Source organism: Falco peregrinus, chromosome 17 (assembly GCF_023634155.1).
Source record: "Falco peregrinus isolate bFalPer1 chromosome 17, bFalPer1.pri, whole genome shotgun sequence".
Taxonomy (NCBI): Eukaryota; Metazoa; Chordata; class Aves; order Falconiformes; family Falconidae; genus Falco; species Falco peregrinus.
In genome coordinates this window covers 2,278,719-2,296,240 of record NC_073737.1, presented here as the reverse complement: position 1 = coordinate 2,296,240, position 17,522 = coordinate 2,278,719, and the positions used below count along the sequence as shown (strand labels likewise).

The 17,522-nt window shown below is 66.7% G+C and overlaps 1 protein-coding gene across 4 annotated transcripts; it reads left to right on the top strand.

Moving 5' to 3' along the window:
* Window positions 1-1,129: 1,129 nt before the first annotated feature.
* HR (HR lysine demethylase and nuclear receptor corepressor) lies at window positions 1,130-16,639 on the top strand. 4 transcript variants are annotated; one of them, XM_055820353.1, is made up of 23 exons: window positions 1,130-1,726; window positions 2,252-2,381; window positions 3,029-3,180; window positions 3,761-3,889; window positions 4,886-4,997; window positions 9,429-10,289; window positions 10,967-11,834; window positions 12,260-12,440; window positions 12,857-13,086; window positions 13,155-13,304; window positions 13,395-13,481; window positions 13,568-13,689; window positions 13,858-13,936; window positions 14,088-14,251; window positions 14,377-14,583; window positions 14,687-14,858; window positions 15,014-15,089; window positions 15,273-15,403; window positions 15,505-15,612; window positions 15,690-15,829; window positions 15,911-16,078; window positions 16,198-16,317; window positions 16,399-16,639. In XM_055820353.1, the coding sequence occupies exons 6-23, from the start codon at window positions 9,480-9,482 to the stop codon at window positions 16,459-16,461; spliced, it is 3,876 nt and encodes a 1,291-aa protein (XP_055676328.1). In that variant the 5' UTR covers window positions 1,130-1,726; window positions 2,252-2,381; window positions 3,029-3,180; window positions 3,761-3,889; window positions 4,886-4,997; window positions 9,429-9,479; the 3' UTR covers window positions 16,462-16,639. The 4 variants fall into 4 exon arrangements, with proteins under 4 accessions (XP_055676328.1, XP_055676325.1, XP_055676326.1 ...); XM_055820350.1 differs by having other exon boundaries at window positions 14,085-14,251; XM_055820351.1 differs by having other exon boundaries at window positions 4,886-5,001; window positions 14,085-14,251.
* The last annotated feature ends 883 nt before the right edge of the window (window positions 16,640-17,522 follow it).

Sequence of the window (17,522 nt, the reverse complement as noted above, 5' to 3'; positions counted from 1 at the left end):
CTTGGGTCTCCATGGCCCTGAGGGTGCAGGGAGATGGGTGCTGGGGTGCAGGGATGCATCTCGGCCCCTCCTTGCAGCAGCTGCGGCCCCCACAGCGTGGCAGCAGCAGCCGTGGCCCCGCTGGGACACCCAGACCCCCGGCCCACGGCCAGGGCTGGGGACAGAGGTCCCTGTCCTGGCTGCCAGCCCTGGCTTGTCCTGATGGCCCCGTCCGTGGGCAGCTGCCCTCTCCCCACCGGGGCTCTGTGATCTCACCAGGGGGGTCTCGGCTTCCTTTGCTCCTGCCCCCAGGGACTTGCCCCCTGCCCAGGTGGAGGACATGGGGCACAAAGTCTCTGCAGGGCAAGCAGGGTGGCACAAGGTGACAACGCTGCTCGTGTTGCCTCTCCTACCCCTGGCAACCCTCTTGTCCCCTGGTGCCCTGCTCTCTGGCATCAATCCCCTTGCTCCCAATCCTTCCTGCCCTCGGTGCTCAGGCCAGCTTTATTTTTAGCCCCTGGCTGCTTTCTGCCTTTGGGGATCTTCCCAGGGCAGGGAGGGTGGCTGCCGCTGCCTGCAGCCCCCCCGGGGGAGGCAGCCATCCCAGTGCGGAGCTGGGCAGGGGGGCAGCCCAGGGCAGGCAGGGGTGTTGGGGCAGATTAGGTGGAGGTGGCTGGATTAGCCGTGTAAAACTGTCTCAGAGACGATTACTTAAAGCAGCGGAGAAGGAAGGCTGGGTGGGGACAGCGCGAGGGCCAGGGGGCTGCCTGTAATCCCCCTAAAGCCGCTTAGGGAGCATGGTTCCTCCAAGGATACAGCCCCGGGAGGCTGCTGGGGCAGGCTGCCCGCCCTGGGTACCGGGGGCTGGGATGCTGAGCTGGGGTGTGGGGCTCCCCCAGGATGGGGTACAGCAGCCCCTTGGCCCCGGGGCTGGCTGGGGTGTGCTGCGAGTGAGATGGCAGCGTTGGAGCCTGAGCATCACCCCTGCCCCGGGGTGGGGGGTCAGTGGGCACCGCTGTGTTTCCCAGCTTGGGGAAACTGAGGCACGAGCACCAGAGAGTTCTAAGATAGAGCTGGGAAGGGAACCAGGAGTCCTGGTGCCCTTCCCCTGTTTCAGCAAGTGTCCCGTGTATTCCCCGGGGGGGGGACGACGACGGGACAGAAACTCGAGGAGGGGACAAAAGCTGCCCGGGGTGGTGCAGCCTGTCCCCTGGGGGCCGAGGCAGCTCCCTCGGGTGCCAGCGCTGATCCCAGCTGTGTCAGCTCGCGGTCCTGTGCCAGGCTGCAGTCAGCAAAGCCGTAATCTCCCTCGACTGGCAGTGCCCCAGCCCAGCAATTACGTGGCTGACCTGAGCTTGCCCGGCCACGATGCAAACCCCCTCTGGGGAGGGGGTGCCAGGCTGTGCTGGCAGCGGGGGGCTGAGCCCCTCCTGGCCCTGGGGCAGGGTCTGTCCCCACCGCAACGGGGTGAAGCACATCCCTGCGCTGCACGGGGGCTGCAGGAATTAGCTGGCTGGCTTGCGTCCCTGCTTACGTAGCCCAGAAATCCTCCCGTACCCTGGGCCGCATCACCAGCAGCGTGGGCAGCAGGTCGTGGGAGGGGGTTCTGCCCCTCTGGTGAGATCCCCCCCTGCAGCGCTGCGCCCAGCTCTGGGCTCCTCGGCACCGGGGAGGCACGGACCTACCGGAGTGGGTCCAGAGGAGGCCACAAAGACGGTCAGAGGGCTGGAGCAGCTCTCCTAGGAGGGTAGGCTTTCAGTGGTTAAAGGGGGCTCATAAGAAAGACGGGGATGGACCGTTTAGCAGGGCCTGTAGTGATAGGGCAAGGGGAAATGGTTTTAAGCTAAAAAAGGGTAGGTTTAGACTAGATATAAGGAAGATATCCTTTTTTTTTTTTTTTTTTTTTTTTTTTTTGCATTGAGGGTGGTGAGACACGGGCGCAGGTTGCCCATGGGGGTGGTCGATGCCCCATCCCTGGAAACATTCCAGGTCAGGTTGGATGGGGCTCTGACAACCTGATGGAGTCCAAGATGTCCCAGCTCGCTGCGGGGCTATGGGACCAGGTGGCCTTTAAAGGTCCTTTCCCACCAAAACCATTCTGTGATTCCCCACTAGGCGTTAATGGGAGCGAGGGTCGGGCTGCTGCTCCTGCCAGCACCACCACCCCCTGCCTCCCTGTGCCTCCCAGCCCCCCGCTCCCCTCCCGGGGCTGCCCTGCATCCCAGAGAGCTGGCAGGGGGACCAGGTGACGCAGGGGTGTCCCCTCTCCCAGCGTGACAGGGATGCACAAGGGAAGAACGATACCAAACCCCAGCAGCTGGTGGCCCTGGGACAGGCACTGCCTATTCCGGGAGGGCAGCGGTCCGGTGATGGCATGAGCCGGTGCCTTGGCACTGCCAAAGGTCAGTGCTCGGGGGCTGCTGCGGCCTGGCCATGGGGGGGTTGGCTCAGCATCCTCCCTGGAGACTGCTGGGTCGCAGGGCAGCAGGGGCTCTTAGTTGTTAATAGGATCTGCCGGCCAGACCCCCCCCCAGGAACAGTGGGTTGCTTTGGGTGCCCTGCATCCCCCACCCCTCAGCATCCTCCTGCATCCCCCATGCTGCCGCCGGGTACTGGCTGAGCCCCCCCAACCCATGCTGGTGGCACCGACCCAGCCACACTCCTGCACCCCACCCCACCCCCCTGCCCCTTTCCCAGCGCATTTTACCCCACTGCCACCAACCTGGGGGCTGCTACCCTTCTGGAGAGGTGGGGGGGATGCCGGTGCCATCCCTGGAGCTGCCCTTAGCCCCCCCAAGCTGGCTTTTTCGGGGGGTCCTGGCAAAGCAGCCCATTCCCACAGGCTGGCCCCTCCTCAGTGAGGGGGTCTGGGTGTCCCCTGCCCCTGGTCCCCGCCGGGCTCCCCCCTGTCCCCGGCCCCGCTGCCTGAGTCAGCTGTTCCAGGCAGGAGCCATGTGAGGCCGTGCACACATGGCTCCCCGTGCGGCACAGCGCTGTATTTTTAGCAGACGGTATCAAAAGCATAATTATGTCTGTTGTTTAAATGCAGCCTCTTTTCTGGCAGCCCCGGGAGCTTTCAGCTGCCGCCTGCCGCAGAGGGCAAGGAGGCGTGATGCGGAGCTGCAGGCAGCGTGCTGCCCGTGGGCAGGGGGCTCGGCTGGGCAGGGGCTGAAAGCCCCCCTCCCCATCACTGCCGGGCAGGTAAGACCTTCCTCCTCCCTTCTGGGACACACACACACACACACACAGAGCATCTTTCTTGTACCATTCCCCCCCCCCCGGCCCCCACCACCACCATGTCCTCAAACACACACCTGCCCCCAGGCTGCCATCACCCCACTGGTGAGGAAGAAGATGGGGAGTGGGAAGCGCGGGTGGCAGGAGGGGCCGGGGAAGGGGCGTTCGAGGTGACGGGAGTGTGGGAGGACATGGCTGAAGGAATGCTGCATCTCACCCCCCCACACCCCCTCCCCTCCTCGCAGCCGCCTGTCCCCCCGGGGACCCGTCTGTCCCCAGCCAGCCCCGCTCACAGCCTGGCCCTGCCTGCGCTGGCACCGAGGACCATTCCGGCTCCGTATCCCAAGGCTGGAGCCGCGTCCCTGCCACAGCACCGGAGGCTTTTGTCTGGGAATTTTGGGGACCCCTCTCAGGAGAGTGGTACTGGGGACCCCCCAGCAGCATCACCGGGGGCACCAAGGGAAACTGAGGCACTGCCTTGGTCTGAGCAGCGAGCGGGCAGGGGGCTGCCCATCGTTGGTGAACTCCCTTCTCCCCACGCCAGGAGCCGTGCCGCCCCATCGCCCGCTGCCAGCCTGCCCAGCACCATGGCCGGCCGGCGGCTGGGCACCCCGGGGCACGGGCAGAAGAGGGGCCCAGGCTGAGGGCAGGAGACCCCCGGCTGCTCCCCCAGGTAGGTGCTGGGGGTACCTGGGTGAGCGGGCAGCAGGCAGCTGCCTGCCCTGCCTCTCCGGCACGCAGGTGGCAGAGGGCTGCCCGTGTCCCTGGCTGCCGTCCTAAGCCTTTGGGCCCCGGGGTAGAGCTTTTAATTACATCAAGGTATTTGAAGCTGGTTGCTGGCGCTGGGCTGGGTAAACAGGAGTCCCAGGCGGGGTGGGGGGGTGCCAAGGGGGTGGCACAGGACGGGCACTGTGCCCCCGCGCTGGGGCTTGCCCGGGACAGCTTGTCCTGCCTGTCCTCCCCCGGGATGGGAATGAGGGATGCGGGGAAAGGAACATCCAGCAGCTTCCAGCGCCGGGTCCTGCATCCCCCCTGAGCATCCCCCCGTCGTGTGTGGGGCGGGCATGGGGGCCACCGGCAAAGGTGGGTTGGCTGCGGGCAGCTGCGACGTCCCTTGGTCCCTTCTGATGGGGACGAGCTGCTTTGCTGTCTCCATCTCCTCACTCCATCCCCGCCTTCACCTCGAGGGCACACAGCACCCAAATCCCGTCCGGCGAAGGGGGTGACCCATGCCGCCCTCCCCTCTGCGGGCTGCAGGAAGGGCAGGGGGTGTCCGGGTGCAGCCCCCAGCTTGGGGAAAGCGGCTCATCTCTCCCCAGCAGCGAAGCAAGCGGGATTAGCGATGCTTACTCACCTCCCCGGAGGGAAAGCGGGAGATTAGGGCCGGGAGCAGCGTCCGACCCTGCGGCGGCGAGGCCGTACCGGCGGGGCGGCTGCCCAGGCCACGTACCGGCAGCCAGGGCTGGAGGGGAGCGCAGGCTGCCAGAGCAGTTGGGCTGTGGCCCTAATTCCCAGAAAGCTGCTCGTGTGGGAGTGAGTGTCCTCCCGTGCCCTCCGCTCCGCCGCAGCCTCCAGACTCCTGAAGGTTTGACGTGGTTTTTTTTTTTCCTTGGGTTTTTTTTTTCCTTTTTTTTTTTTTTTTCCTTTTTTTTTTTTTCACCGGGTGCAGATTAGCAAAAGCTCTTGCGGCCATCGCGCCCGGTGCTGGGCAAGGGGGGGAACTGGGCTGCCTTCCTCTGCCTGCGTCCTCATCTTCCTCACCTGCGCCGCAGTGGAGGCAGGTAGGTGCGTGCAGGGCTCAGTGCCGGGACTGGGAGGAGGACTAAGGAGGAGGAGGAGGAGGAGGAGGAGGAAGGGCTGGGGCTCTGTGGATGCAGAGGAAGCTGGAGGGGGCTCTGGGCAAGCCGGAGAGTTCGTTTTGCGTAAGAAAAAACCTGGATTTCAGGCTGTTTTCCCAGCCAGAGGGGTGGCTTGTGGGTCTGGGGGCTGTAGAGCCATCCCTTGGGGTGCCAGGACAGGTGACGTGGGCACTGGGACAGGGCTGGCAGGCGCCTCGGCTGCCAGAGCATCAGCACTAAGAGGGGCTGTCGGGGTACCACTGAGCCTTTTGCACCGGGATCCCCCTCCTCAGTACTGGAGCATCCTGTGAGCCCCCTGCCCTGCACGGCCATGCATCCCCCCCATGGTCCCAGGGGACGCTGTGGGGACAGTGTCCCTCCACCCCACGTCCTTGTAGCGTCGCTCCCCATCCTCCGGCACCCAGCAGGGCAGGGATGCCAAGGTTTCTAATTTGGGCGCTTCCGGCCTCCCGTGGTGTCTTTCTGGCCAGCGCTTGGCTCATGGGTGTTCGCGGTCCCTCTGCTCGCCCTTCGATTTAAGGGAAAAACCAGGGAGATTTGAGCTCTGTGGCCGGCTGTGCCAAGCCACCAAGGCAGAGCCCCCCCACCCACCCACCCACCCACCCACCATGGAGCAGGGGGGATTCTCCCAGCAAAGCCTGAGCTGGCACAACTCAAACCCAGCCCTGACCACCCCCCGGATTGCTCTGGGACCCTCCGTGGGTTGTGCCGGGACAGGCGGGGAACGGAGGGACCCAGGCCGGAGCCTCTGTGCCGTAGGAGGCAGGCAGGGATCCCGCTCCTGGGGATGGGGTGGGACGATGGCCAAGCCCCAGAAGAGCTTGCCAGCAGCGTGGCTGCCCCACGAGGGGGTGTGCTGGCCCCGGGGGGCTTCACGAGGGCCTGAGGCTGCCGTGCACAGCTGGGACAGTGGAGCGTGGGGAGGGCACAGAGATGCTACCCCAGTGCAGGGTGGGAAATTCCCTCCAGCATCCCCCCCCGCTCGTGCTCTTTGCCCTGCCCCAGCAAGGGCTGCTCCCTGGGGCCTGGCAGCAGCAGGGTGGTGTGTCCATCCCCCTCCCCACCTGACCCCTCCTCGGTCGCTCCCTCAGCACCACCACAACGGTCCCCATGGCTGTGGGCACCTGCCGACCCACCCGGCCGTGCCAGGATGCTGCAGACCCTTCCCCAGGGTTCCTCCCGGATGCCTGCTCCCCCCCTAGCCCTGCCGGAGCCATCATCCCTGGGGAGCGGAGGGAGGGAACGGGAAGAGAGTTTGTCTTTCAGCGCCTTCTCATCGAGTGAAGGCGCGGGCTCACCCACGCCCCAAGCCCTGTCTGGGTCCCCTCCCTGTTCCCTGGCACCCACTGGGTGCAGCGAGCAGCAGCCGGGCACCGTGTCCCCCCGAACCCTCCCCTCCACAGCGAGCGGGGCTCGGGGAGGGATCCCGCCATGGCTTCACCCACGCTGGGGGGGGATGGAGACCAGCACAATGCCCACCAGCATTGCAAAGGGAGCCCAGCACCCCAAGCCACGGCCATGCCCTGGCCAGCAAGGGTTAACCATGGCTCCTCGCTCCCAGCGGGGCCAGACCGCAAGGAAGCTGCTGAGCTGTAACGAAGCCGAAGCAGTGGTCTGATGTTAATCACGCTGCTCGGCTCACGCAGGCCGTGGCCTGCCTTCGCCCCATCGCCCCGTGCCCCCAGCCCCGCCAGCCTCCGGGTGCTGCGCCGTGCCGTGGTGCTGTGCCGTGGTGCCGTGCTGCGCCGGGGGAGGCTGTGCGGAGTGGCTGCGGTTTATGTAAGGCGTGCGAGCTGTGCGCAGGGTGTCCCTGGGACACACGTGCTCATACGTTACATAAACTCGCCCAGTGCTGCTGGCACCAGCCCCCATCCCTGTCCCTTACTGGGAACCCAGAAATGGGGTGCCCACCTGGGGGGACCCACCTGACCTGTTGCCTCGGGCACCCGGCTGGAGCATCGCCCCCCCTCCCCCCCAGCGTGGGCAATGGGGTGGTGGGAGGGGGTGTTTGTGCTCAGTGTTGTCGTGCTGTTGGGAGGTACTGGTGCTCGGGGGGTGGGGGGGTGATGGTGCAGTGAGCACCCGCAGGGTGATGGGTCCCCGCTCTCACCCGGTGGGCTGTGGGGCAGGGGTTTGAGTGGTCACAGGTGCCCCTCAGTGGGACGGTGGCATCAGGATGCGATCGTAGCGGTGCTCCGTGTTAGCCCCTCGGCACCCCTTGGGTCACATCCTGCCCTGCAGCCGGGGAGGGAGGTAGAGGAGCTCTGCCTTCATCCCAGGCAGCCGGAGGAGGGATGGCAGTGGAGGGACAAGGCTCGGCTGTGAGCCAGAGTGACCCTGGACTGTAGCATGGGCAAAGTGGCAGCGCGGGTTGAGGCCAGCTCCTTGCCATTTGGGCAAAACCAAAGGGGTTGTGAGCCCCCTCGGACCCCCAGCCCATGGTGTGGCCGTGCACTCTGTGCCAGGCATGCCACCTCCAGCCCTCCCAGCACTGGGACTGGGGCGCTTGGCCCATCCCAGTGTTTCTCCCATTCCAGTTTCGCCCGGAGCGGGCGGCCGGCGTCTTTCATTGGCGACGGGCGGCTCGGCCGCGTTGCTGAACAAAGGGTGCTTTCTTCGCACGGGGCAAAGCACACCTGCCCGCCTTGGCACGGCCGCTGCTGCCTGCGCCGGTGCCCCCGGGGTTGGGTGGCACCACCGGCACCGTGCCGGTTCCTGGGCGTCAGCAGCCGCCAGCAGCCCTCCTGCCTGCCCAGTCGCTGTGGGAGCTGGCGGAGGCTGCACGCTTGTGGGGAGCAGAGCCACCACCGCCGCCTCGTCCTGCCATCGCTCGCCCCAAGATGCTCAAGGCTGCCTAGAGCCGGGGGAAGGTCCTGCTCGCCACCGCTGCTGCTCCCCTGGGTGCCCATCTCCCTGACCCCCCCGCACACCGGGAGCCCCCGCTCATAGGACGATAGGCAGGAGGAGCACGGAGCCCCCCAGGCCAATGGATCAAAAACTCCAGCTCCAGAATTCAGAGAAGAACATCCCCAGGGCCGCCCGGGCGGCTTTCTGCCTCCTCCAGATCCCAGAGCCGGATCCCTTCAGCCTGTGGGTCTAGGTGCTCCCACCCACCCGGCTTTGCCTTTCTGGGACCTGGTGCCACCGGCAGAGACGCCCGCTTGTCCTCGCTGCCGCAGGGAGGGCGGCGGGGTCCCTGATGGACCCTCCAGGTAGCTGGCTGTGCTGTGGGATGGTGGGGATGCTCTCAGAGCGGCGGAACTGGCTTCTTGTGCTCTGGATGGGATGCAGGGCAGGGGACGATGCTGCCCCCGGGGGAGTGGGGGGTGACCCTGGGGATGGCACGTGGTGGGGCAGCCTCGAGGCACTGGGAGGGAGCTGTGCTGGGAGCATCTTCCCAGGGTGGGGATGGGAGAGCCCGGCTGGGTCCCATGGCCCAGAGGGACAGGGTGGGTGTCCCTGCTTAGGTAGGGTGCCCCGGGGTGCTGGAGCGCGGGAACGGGGGCTTTGACCTCCCCTGGGCAGGGGGTGTGATGGGGTCAGGTGACTCTGAGGACACAAGCTCCTGTCCCCGGCACAGCTGGCTGCCTGGCAGTCCGGGTGGCTCCGTCCTGCCCCACGGCAGGGCTGCAATTCTGCAGCGGTGGCTTGGAGCGGAGTGACCCCATGCTTGTCCCCCTCGTCCCCTCTGGCTGCGGGGCAGGGGACAGGGGCTGGGCAGGGGACAGGGGCTGGGCTTTCCTCTGCTGGGAAGGGATGCGATCGCTGGCTGCTGCAAGGACTGGCTTTGAACCCAGCATCTGCGTGTGGCCTGGGTCCCAGCGGATCTCCCCAGGCATTTCTACCAGGAGGGGCCTCTGGGAGCTGGGAGCTCCCCCCTCGCTGCAAGCCCTCCTGGGAAGCGCAGCCCAGCCCTGGCCGGAGGCAAATACCTGCGTGGGGCAAGGCCTCCCCACGCTGGGTGCCAGCAGCCGGGCATGTGGCCAGGCTGGGTGCGGAGGGACGGGTGGGCACGAGGTGCGTCCCGGCCGCCAGCCCTGCCAGGCTGGGTGCAGGAGGGCCAGGATGGGATGGGGACCCACGCTCCAGCCACGTGCCCTGCCGCATCGTGCATCCTGCTGGATGCCATGGGGTGTGGGAGCCCGGGATCCCCTCGCTGTGCCAGGGAACCTCCCACCTAGCAGGGGAAGATGGAGCTGGGGGGTTACAAGCAGCCCCTCCAGCACCAACACCACCATCTCCGTGCCTCAGTTTCCCCCTTATTGCAACCTGTGTACAGCTGCCCCGGCAGCATTCAGGGAGGGTCCAGTGCAGTGTGACATGCCCTGCTGATGCCCTGCTCCCTGCCTGTAGGGTCCGGCCAGCCCAGGACGGCGCTGAGCACCACATGAGTGGCGGAGCAGCATGGCCAGCGACACGAAGATGGGGGAGACCGCGCAGCGGTGGAGGAGAGCCCAGGACACAGCACAGGACACCCAGGGGATGGAGAGCAGCGGGATGGTCTTGCCCCGAAGCACAGCTGCTGAGCTGGGACTCCCAGGCTACCCGGAGCCTGGCAAGCTGAACTACGGAACGGAGAAGGGGTGTCCCTGGAGGGGCTCCGAGGGATGCTTGGGGCCAGGCCGGGAGCTTGCTGGTGGCCAGCTGGGCTGCCCCTACCCACTGGCCCCACCGTGCCTGCAGGATGCCTTGTGCCGCCCCAAGGATGGAGCCGAGCTCCCTCCACTGCTGCCCCCAAGGAACGGGCAGCCCAAGGCGGGCTGGGCTGAGCCCTGCAAGGAGCGCACAGGACCACGGTGGGCTGAGGCCGTGCTGGCCCCCCTGGCCCTCTACAGCCATGCGTACCACCGCTACCCCCTGGCCTTCCCGGGCTTGGACACCCAGTGCCCCAGCACCACCGGCAAGCCCCGTGTCGCTGCAGGGGATGGGGCCGGTGACCCACTGTCCTTCCGCCACTGCCCGTTCCTCGTGGAGGCCAAGCACAGCCCTTTCCTCCTGTCCTCGCTGCTGCCCACTGGACCCCCAGCTGACCCCCCGTTTGGTGGCAGCGGGCCGGAGGGACCAGGGACAATGGGTGATGGGCGCTTCGCCGGCGTGGACTGGCGCCTGGGCTCCTACGCACCCACTTGGGCTCAGCCCCTCTACCTGGGGCTCCCACCAAGGTGCAAGGCAGCTCCAGCCCCCTTCGACGGCTGCTCCAGCTCAGGGAAGAAGGTAGGCAACTCCGGATGGCTGTGCCGGTGCTTGGCTCCAATGGTGGTACCGGAGTGGGGATCTCGGGGCTCAGCTCCCCACTGCACCCCAGCTCCCCTGGGTGATGGGGAGCTCCAGCCTCGGCTGAACCCAGCTGGGAACGGTGGGTTGTGAAAGGTGATGCTGGCACCCACGCCCAGGGCAGGTCTGGGCTGTACCCAGTGCTGGCGACCCACAGCAGGATGCAGCCCCTCACTTGCTCCTGCAGCTTGGTGGGGGGTCCCAGCCTCCCCAAGGGATGGGGCAATGCGTCCCAGGAGGATGACGCTCTCCTCCCCAGCGCAGCCCCGTGGCGTGATGCAAGCCCCCGGGCTGAGTCACGGCAGCAGGAGCCGCGGCACGGAGGCGGCGGGAGGCAGAGCTGCCAGCCGTGGGTGCGCCCGTCGCACCCTGTGCCACTGCGGCTCCCCATTCCTTTCCCACGCGGGCAGGAGCAACACGGGCACCCCCACGGGCTCGGCCATCTGGGGCTGGAAAGCACCGGGCAGCTGCCCAGCTCTGGAGGGTGGTGGGGGAAACTGAGGCAGGGCCACGGGGTGCTCCCCATCACCGCCTCTCAGTGATGTGGGTGATGGAGGCAGAGGTGGAGACCCGCATCTGGGGGGACACCAGCCCTGACAGCTTCTGCTCCCCTCCAGGAGTTTTACCCGAAGAAAGAGCCCGGCTTCCACCCCCCGGCCAAGGACCAAGCGCCATCGCAGCCGCTGGGCAAGAGCCAGGCAGGGCAGGATGGAGACAGGGAGGGGGAGCTGGCAGTGCCGGAGCTACCGGGAGCCCCGTGGAGGGATGGCCGAGCTGGGGGCAGCTCGGTGGTACCCACTCCCCATGCCCACACGCCTCCCCCCAGCGCCAGCCACCCCCTCTTCCTCCTGCAGCCTGGCGCGGCGGGGGGCTGCAGGGGCCCCTGGCTGGGCACAGGACCACACACCGCCGATTTCCCCCTGGAGCCGGGGCCAGGCCGGCCCTCTGAGCCCAAAGACAAGCACCTGGCATACCAAAGCCACCAGCCCAGCTCACCGCTGGGTCCGGGGGAGCCCGACCCATCGTCTCCACTCGTGGATGGGCGCTACCCGCCAGCCCTTGCCAAGCCGGAGCCACCCCCGGCTTGCCTTTGCACCACATCGGGCTGCGAAGGGTGCCCGGGGGTGGGTTGTGAGGCTCTCGGCTCCTTCGAGCCCACCCTGGGCATCCCCGGGGGCCATTTTCCATGCCCACCCAGCAACCACACCAAGCTGAAGAAGACCTGGCTGACACGGCACTCAGAGCAGTCGCTGCCACGCTGCAAGGCGCCCCGGCGGGACGGTGGCTCCGAGGCAGCCGGTGAGGGCAAGCGCTCAGCCAAGCGCCCGCACGGCACCGCCGACGGACCCTGCGCTGCCAGCGAGGGTGCCAGGGCTGCCAAGAGGGGCACGAAGGCCACCGAGCACATGGCCATGGTGTGCCCGGGTGAGGGCACGGAGAGCAGAGGGGACCCGGAGGAGCGGAGGATGGAGCTGGGAGAGGGAGGTAAGGCAGTGGGGTTCACGGTGGGGCTGGGGCGGTGGCAGCACCCGATCCCTGGGGGTTTTGCATCCTGGTTCCTATGACATGAGCTGTGGACATGTGGGGGCTGGGAAATCTGCTTCACTGGGGTTTTCCCCAGCACAGTTGGGGCTGGCAGCAGCTCCCAGGGTGGGGACATATAGAAATGCCCCTTTGGGATAGCGCAGCATCCATGGGTGTGATGCCCAGGGGGTGGCAAGTGCTGATGCTGGGTCGGAGCCCTCCTCAGGGAGGTGCTGGCATCTCAGCCCTGACCTCTGCAGATCCCCAGCCCTACTTTCCAGCCCTACTTTCTGGCCCAGTTTCCAGCCCCCGCCGTGGTGTTCCAGTCCCTCCTGACTGGTGTGTCCCCATGTGCCGTGTCCCAAAGCACCTCCTGTCTCCCCCAGACCCACCGAGCCATGCTGGCCCGGAGCCGTGGTGCCTGCAGAGTGTGCCCTGCACTGCCCTGCCTGAGAGCATCCCGCGGTGCTGTGCCTGCGCTGCCCGGGCCGTGGGGCACCCCGAAGCTGAGGAGGAGGAGGAGGAAGATTCCCCTGAGAGCACCTGCAGATTGCTGCACTTCCGCAGGTGAGCCTGGGGCTCCCGGAGAGCTCAGAGCCCTGCCCGGGGTGGGAGGCTCCTTGCAGCTCATGTCAGGGTGCAGGGAGCATCCCCTTCCATCACCCTGCTTTGAGCATCCTCTCCTGTCACCCTGCTTTGAGCATCCTCTCCCATCACCCCCCCTTTAGAGCATCCTCTCCTGTCACCCTGCTTTTGAGCATCATCTCCCATCACCCCATTTTAGAGCATCCTCTCCTGTCACCCTGCCTTGGAGCATCCCCTCCCATCACCCGACTTTTGAACATCCTCTCCTGTCACCCCATTTTAGAGCATCCTCTCCTGTCACCCTGCTTTGGAGCATCCTCTCCCATCACCCGGCTTTTGAGCATCCTCTCCCATCATCCCACTTCGGAGCATCCCCTCCTGTTCCCTCCGCCCTGCAGGTTCGCCTTTGGGGATGGCGGGGAGCTGAGCGTTGATGGCTTCTTCACGCTGGGGGAGGCGGAGGGGGAGATGCTGCAGCTGGAGGCGGCTGGCCCTGAGCGAGGGAGCAGGAGCGCGGGGAGCAGCCTCTGCCTGGCCAAGTACCTGTTGGGGGTCCTGGGGGACCCCTTCTGCGAGGCCGTCCGCAGGGACAGGGACACGTGGCCAGGAGGCCCCGGCAGGCCTGAAGGTAAGCCAGGACCAGGGTGGGGGTGACACGGGGGGCAGCAGGGAGGCTGAGGGCTGTGTTTCACACAGGGGTGACAGCCTGGAGGCGGAGGGAAGGAGCCCCCCAGCTCTGCGACGCCTGCCAGCGCAGCTTCTTCAACTCCCACTGGAGCTGCACCAGATGTGGCTTCCAGCTGTGCCCCGACTGCCACCGCAGCAGGCGGGAGGCTGACAGCCACGGTACGGAGATGGGGGGAGGGGGCTTGCTAAGAGGGTGTCAGCTTGGATGGGGGCTTGGTAGGGACGAACGCATCCCTTTTTCTGACGCAGAGGATCTGGTGTGGCTGCCCGAGTGCATCCCCGGGCAAGACCACCCCCTGGCATCCCTCATCCCCACGCAGTTCATCCCCACCTGTGGTGAGTGTGTGTCCCCCCCCTGACCCCAAGACCCCCCCTCCTGCCTGCTGCCCGGGGCTGATCCGCCTGCCTCCATCTGTCCCCAGTCCTGACCCGGCTCTGGAAGCTGCTGCACGAGGTCCGGGTCAAGTTCAGCATCGAGTCGCACTGTCCCTGCAGGGAGGGGGCTGGGGAGCACAGCCTGGCAGAGCCCCCCGGGAGCAGGCAGGTATGGGGGATTTGTGCACTGCGGGGGGGAAAAGGGGTGCTGGTGTACCCCAACCCCTGCAACAGTGTGCTGGCGGGGGGGTTGTGCATGATGCTAGGGAGGGGACCAGCCCTGGGGAGGGGGCATGTGGCTTCCCCCTGTCTGCCCACATGGACCGGGGTGTTTCAGGAGCTGCCGGGGGTCGCGGTGCCCATCCTCCCACCCAGCAGCGATGCCCAAGCCGACACCTCCCAGCCCATCAAAGAAGGTAGGGCCAGCTGTGGCCCCCCCGCTGCGGGGACAGCCCTGCTCCGGGGGGGTCAGGGATGCTGCACCGCATCCCCTATGGGATAACAGGTTGGGGGGTGAGAGGTGGAGGAGGATGCGGGCAGCCCTGACCCCTTTCTCCCCTCCAGCAGAGAGCCCCGAGGGGGGGCCACCATCACCGGGCCAACCCCCTCCCCGGGGGGCCGTGCAGACCACCACCCTCTGTGACCTCCTCGCCTCCACCGCTGTCAAGCTGTGCCTGGGGCAGGATGGGGTGCGCATGGCCTTCGCCCCCGTCTCGCCTGCCTTGCCCAGCGTGAGTCCCAGGGTGGGCAGGGCACCCCTCCTCCATGCTACCCCCCCCCCATTCAACCCTCAGCAGGGCTAGAGGGGGCGGGGTGGGCTGATGGGGCTCCCCCTTTGCATCCCCCCCAACCCCAGGACAACCGCCTGACCAGCATCCTGGACAGCATCATCGCCCGCGTGGTGGAGAGGAAGATCCAGGAGAGGCAGGCGGGGGGCGAGCTGAGCCCCCCCGGGCCCCCCGCCTCCCACTGCATCCTGGCACCCAGTGGGCTGCTCTGGCTGCACGACCCCAGTCACACCAGCAACTACAAGCTCTTCCAGGAGCACTGGCGGCAGGGCCAGGTGAGCCCCCCCGGCCTCCCTAGGGATGTGTGGCGGCATCATAGAGCCCCCCCTGTGACCCACAGCACCCCCCGCCCTGCTGAGCCCCCGCTGCCCCCGGCAGCCCGTCCTTGTTTCAGGGCTGCAGAAGAGGCTGGAGGGGCGGCTGTGGGGGCCTGAATCCTTCCGCCCAGCCCGGGGGGAGCAGGCAGTGGAGGCGGTGAACCTGCGGGTACCAGCGAGCCGTGTCAGGATGAGCAGCCAGGAGTTTTGGGATGGCTTCACCGCCAGCGCAGGTAAGGGGGCAATGAGTTTGTGAGGTCCCAAGTGTTATTCTGGGGTGTAAGGGGGGGGGGGGAGTGAGCCAGGCTGTGCATCCCTCCCTGCTCAGGGTGTGCCCATCGGCATGATGCCCACATCCCTGTGTGTGATGCCATGCTCCCTCCTGCAGCATCCCCGGAGATGGAGCAGGGTGGCGGGGACTTGCTGAAGCTGGAGAGTGGCTTTGGGGACATGGAGCTGTGCCGGTAGGTGATGGCAGTGGCTTCACCAGGGTGGGTACCCCCTCCCACGCAGCCTGGTGCCCCCTCCCCTTGCCAGGAGGATGCATGCCGGTGTGGGATGCAGCGAGCAGGGCTGGGGGCGGTGGGGAGGCTCTGCCAGCACCATTAGCCGGTGCCACGGCATCGAGCACCATGCCTGTGCCACAGGGCTGCCAACCTGAGTGCCAGCCTGCCTCTGCCGGAGTACTGTGGGCCCACTGGCCGCCTCAACCTGGCTACCTACCTGCGTGGCCAACAGGGCCGGCGCTGGCTGCGCCCGCGTGTCTGCATGGCTTACGGTGAGTGCCTCCTGGCAGCACCCTGGTGCCCAGGACAGGGGGGTGAGCTGGGCTCCACGGTGATGCTCACCCCTCGATCACCACCCTGCCCCCACTTGCAGGCGTGCAGCCCCAGGACCGGACCATTGGGACCAAAAACCTGATGGTGGAGGCGGCCGACTCCATCAGCATCCTGGTGCACGCTGCAGCACGGCTGCCGGCACGGCAGGGTAAAGTGGGAGCATGGGGGGGTCCCTTCATGCCAGCCCCCTGCCCCGGCTCTCCCTGAGCACCCCTCTGCCCGCAGACATGCTCCTGCAGGCTGATGCGGATGGAGTGGATGCGCTGCTGAAGGAGCGGCTCTGGGATGCTGGCAGCCGGCCTGGTGCCCTGTGGCACATCTTCCGTGCCGAGGATGCTGGCCGCATCCAGGATTTCTTGCAGAAGGTGGGTGCCATCACTCCCTGGCACACCCCCAGCCCCCCTGCCCCCAGGCCCCTGCCTTGGCTCACCCCCGGCCCCCCACAGACCCGTGAGGACCAAGGGCAGGAGGGGACAGCCACAGCGGAGCCCCCCGGCTGCTACTTGGACCTCTCACTGCGGAGGCGGCTGCGTGAGGAGTGCGGGGTGAGCGGCTGGACCCTCCTCCAGTTCCTGGGGGATGCGGTGCTGGTCCCTGCCGGGGCTCCCCACCAGGTAGGCAGCTCTGCAACCCCCCCGGGCGCAGCTATTTGGGGTGCAGCTGTGCCAAAGCCCACTGGGGAAACTGAGGCATGGCCGAGCCCCAGTCCCTGATGCCACCATGCCACCGGCAGGTGCAGACCCTCACCAGCATCATCAGCGTGGAGCAGCGTTTCCTCTCACCGGAGAACGCCACCCGCCTCCGGCACCACAGCACCGATCCCCTTGGGGCCGCACGCCAGCTCCGTGCCCAGGTGGGTGGGTGGGTGGTGGGCTGTGCGAGGGTCCCGGTGTGGGGTGAGCCGTGCTGACCCCTCCTCTTTGCACCCTTGCAGCTGGACGGCATGATTTTCTCCGCTGTGCGGGAGGCTGTGGGCGTCCTGCGAGGCTGCAAGTGAGGTGGCCACGACACGCTGGAAGGATGCTTGAGCAAAGCCAGCGCTGGTGGCCACGGCCACAAAGAGCCGGGCCCGGGCATCTCTCGCTTGGTGCTTTGCTCCGCCACCGCCCGGGGTGGCTCGGTGCGGGGCAGCTGGGGAATAAAGTGTCTGCAGCGTGCCGGGGCCGCCGGCACCACCAGCACCCGCCTCAGCGTCTCTCTCCCGCTCAGCAGCAGCCCTTGCATCCTCATCCACCAGCAGGGATGCTCCGGGGGCCTGGGGATGGGGTAGGGGGGCAGAGCTGGGGTCCAGCAGGGTGGCACGGGGCACTGCCAGCCCTTGGCAGCTGGCTGAGGCCACTGGTGAGATGAGTTTGGCAGGGTCTCTGTGCTGGCAGCCTCATGGAGAACTGGAAAACATCTGACAGCACAGCTCGGTGTTGCCCAGGGGTTTGGGGTCCCTGGCTGCAGCTCCATCCTGCCACCAGCCCAAAGGTCTGTTCCAAGGATGGAAGCAGCCCCGTCCATGGAGCCCTGTGCTCCGAGCACCAGGTGCAATGGGATCGCTCTGCTCTGCCCAGGATTGCTGCCTGGGGCAACCCTGCACCCCGCTAAGGATAATGGGGGAAAATGGGGCACCCCCCTGCGCACAGTGCCCCACTGATGGTGAATGGGGCCTCGGTGCCAGCTGCACCGTGTGATGCACTGTGCAGAGCCACGTGCACTGTGGGAGATGGACCAGGCGCTGTGCAGCGCACGGCATGCACCGTGCAAGCAGCAGCATGCAACAGGCACCCTGCAGTTGGCACCGTGCGACGGCCACTGTGTAACTAGCACCGTGCAAGCAGCAGCATGCAATGGGTCCCATGCAATTAGCACCCTACAGTTGCCACCATGCAAGAGACACGTTGTAACCAGCACCGTGCTATCAGCACCGTGCAGTTGGCACCGTGCAGCTAGCACTGTGCAATGGGCCTCGTAAAATGAGCACCGTGCAGTTGGTGCTATGCAATGGAAGACCCCATGCAATTAGCACCATGCAGTTGATGCTAAGCAATGGACACCATGCAATTACCACCG

Coding starts and splice junctions, on each gene's coding strand:
- HR (XM_055820352.1), top strand. CDS start 9,480: ATGGCCAGCGACACGAAGATGGGGGAGACCGCGCAGCGGTGGAGGAGA. Junction 14,584..14,686: donor AGCACTGGCGGCAGGGCCAG/GTGAGCCCCCCC, acceptor TGCCCCCGGCAG/CCCGTCCTTGTTTCAGGGCT. Junction 15,613..15,689: donor ACGGCTGCCGGCACGGCAGG/GTAAAGTGGGAG, acceptor CTCTGCCCGCAG/ACATGCTCCTGCAGGCTGAT.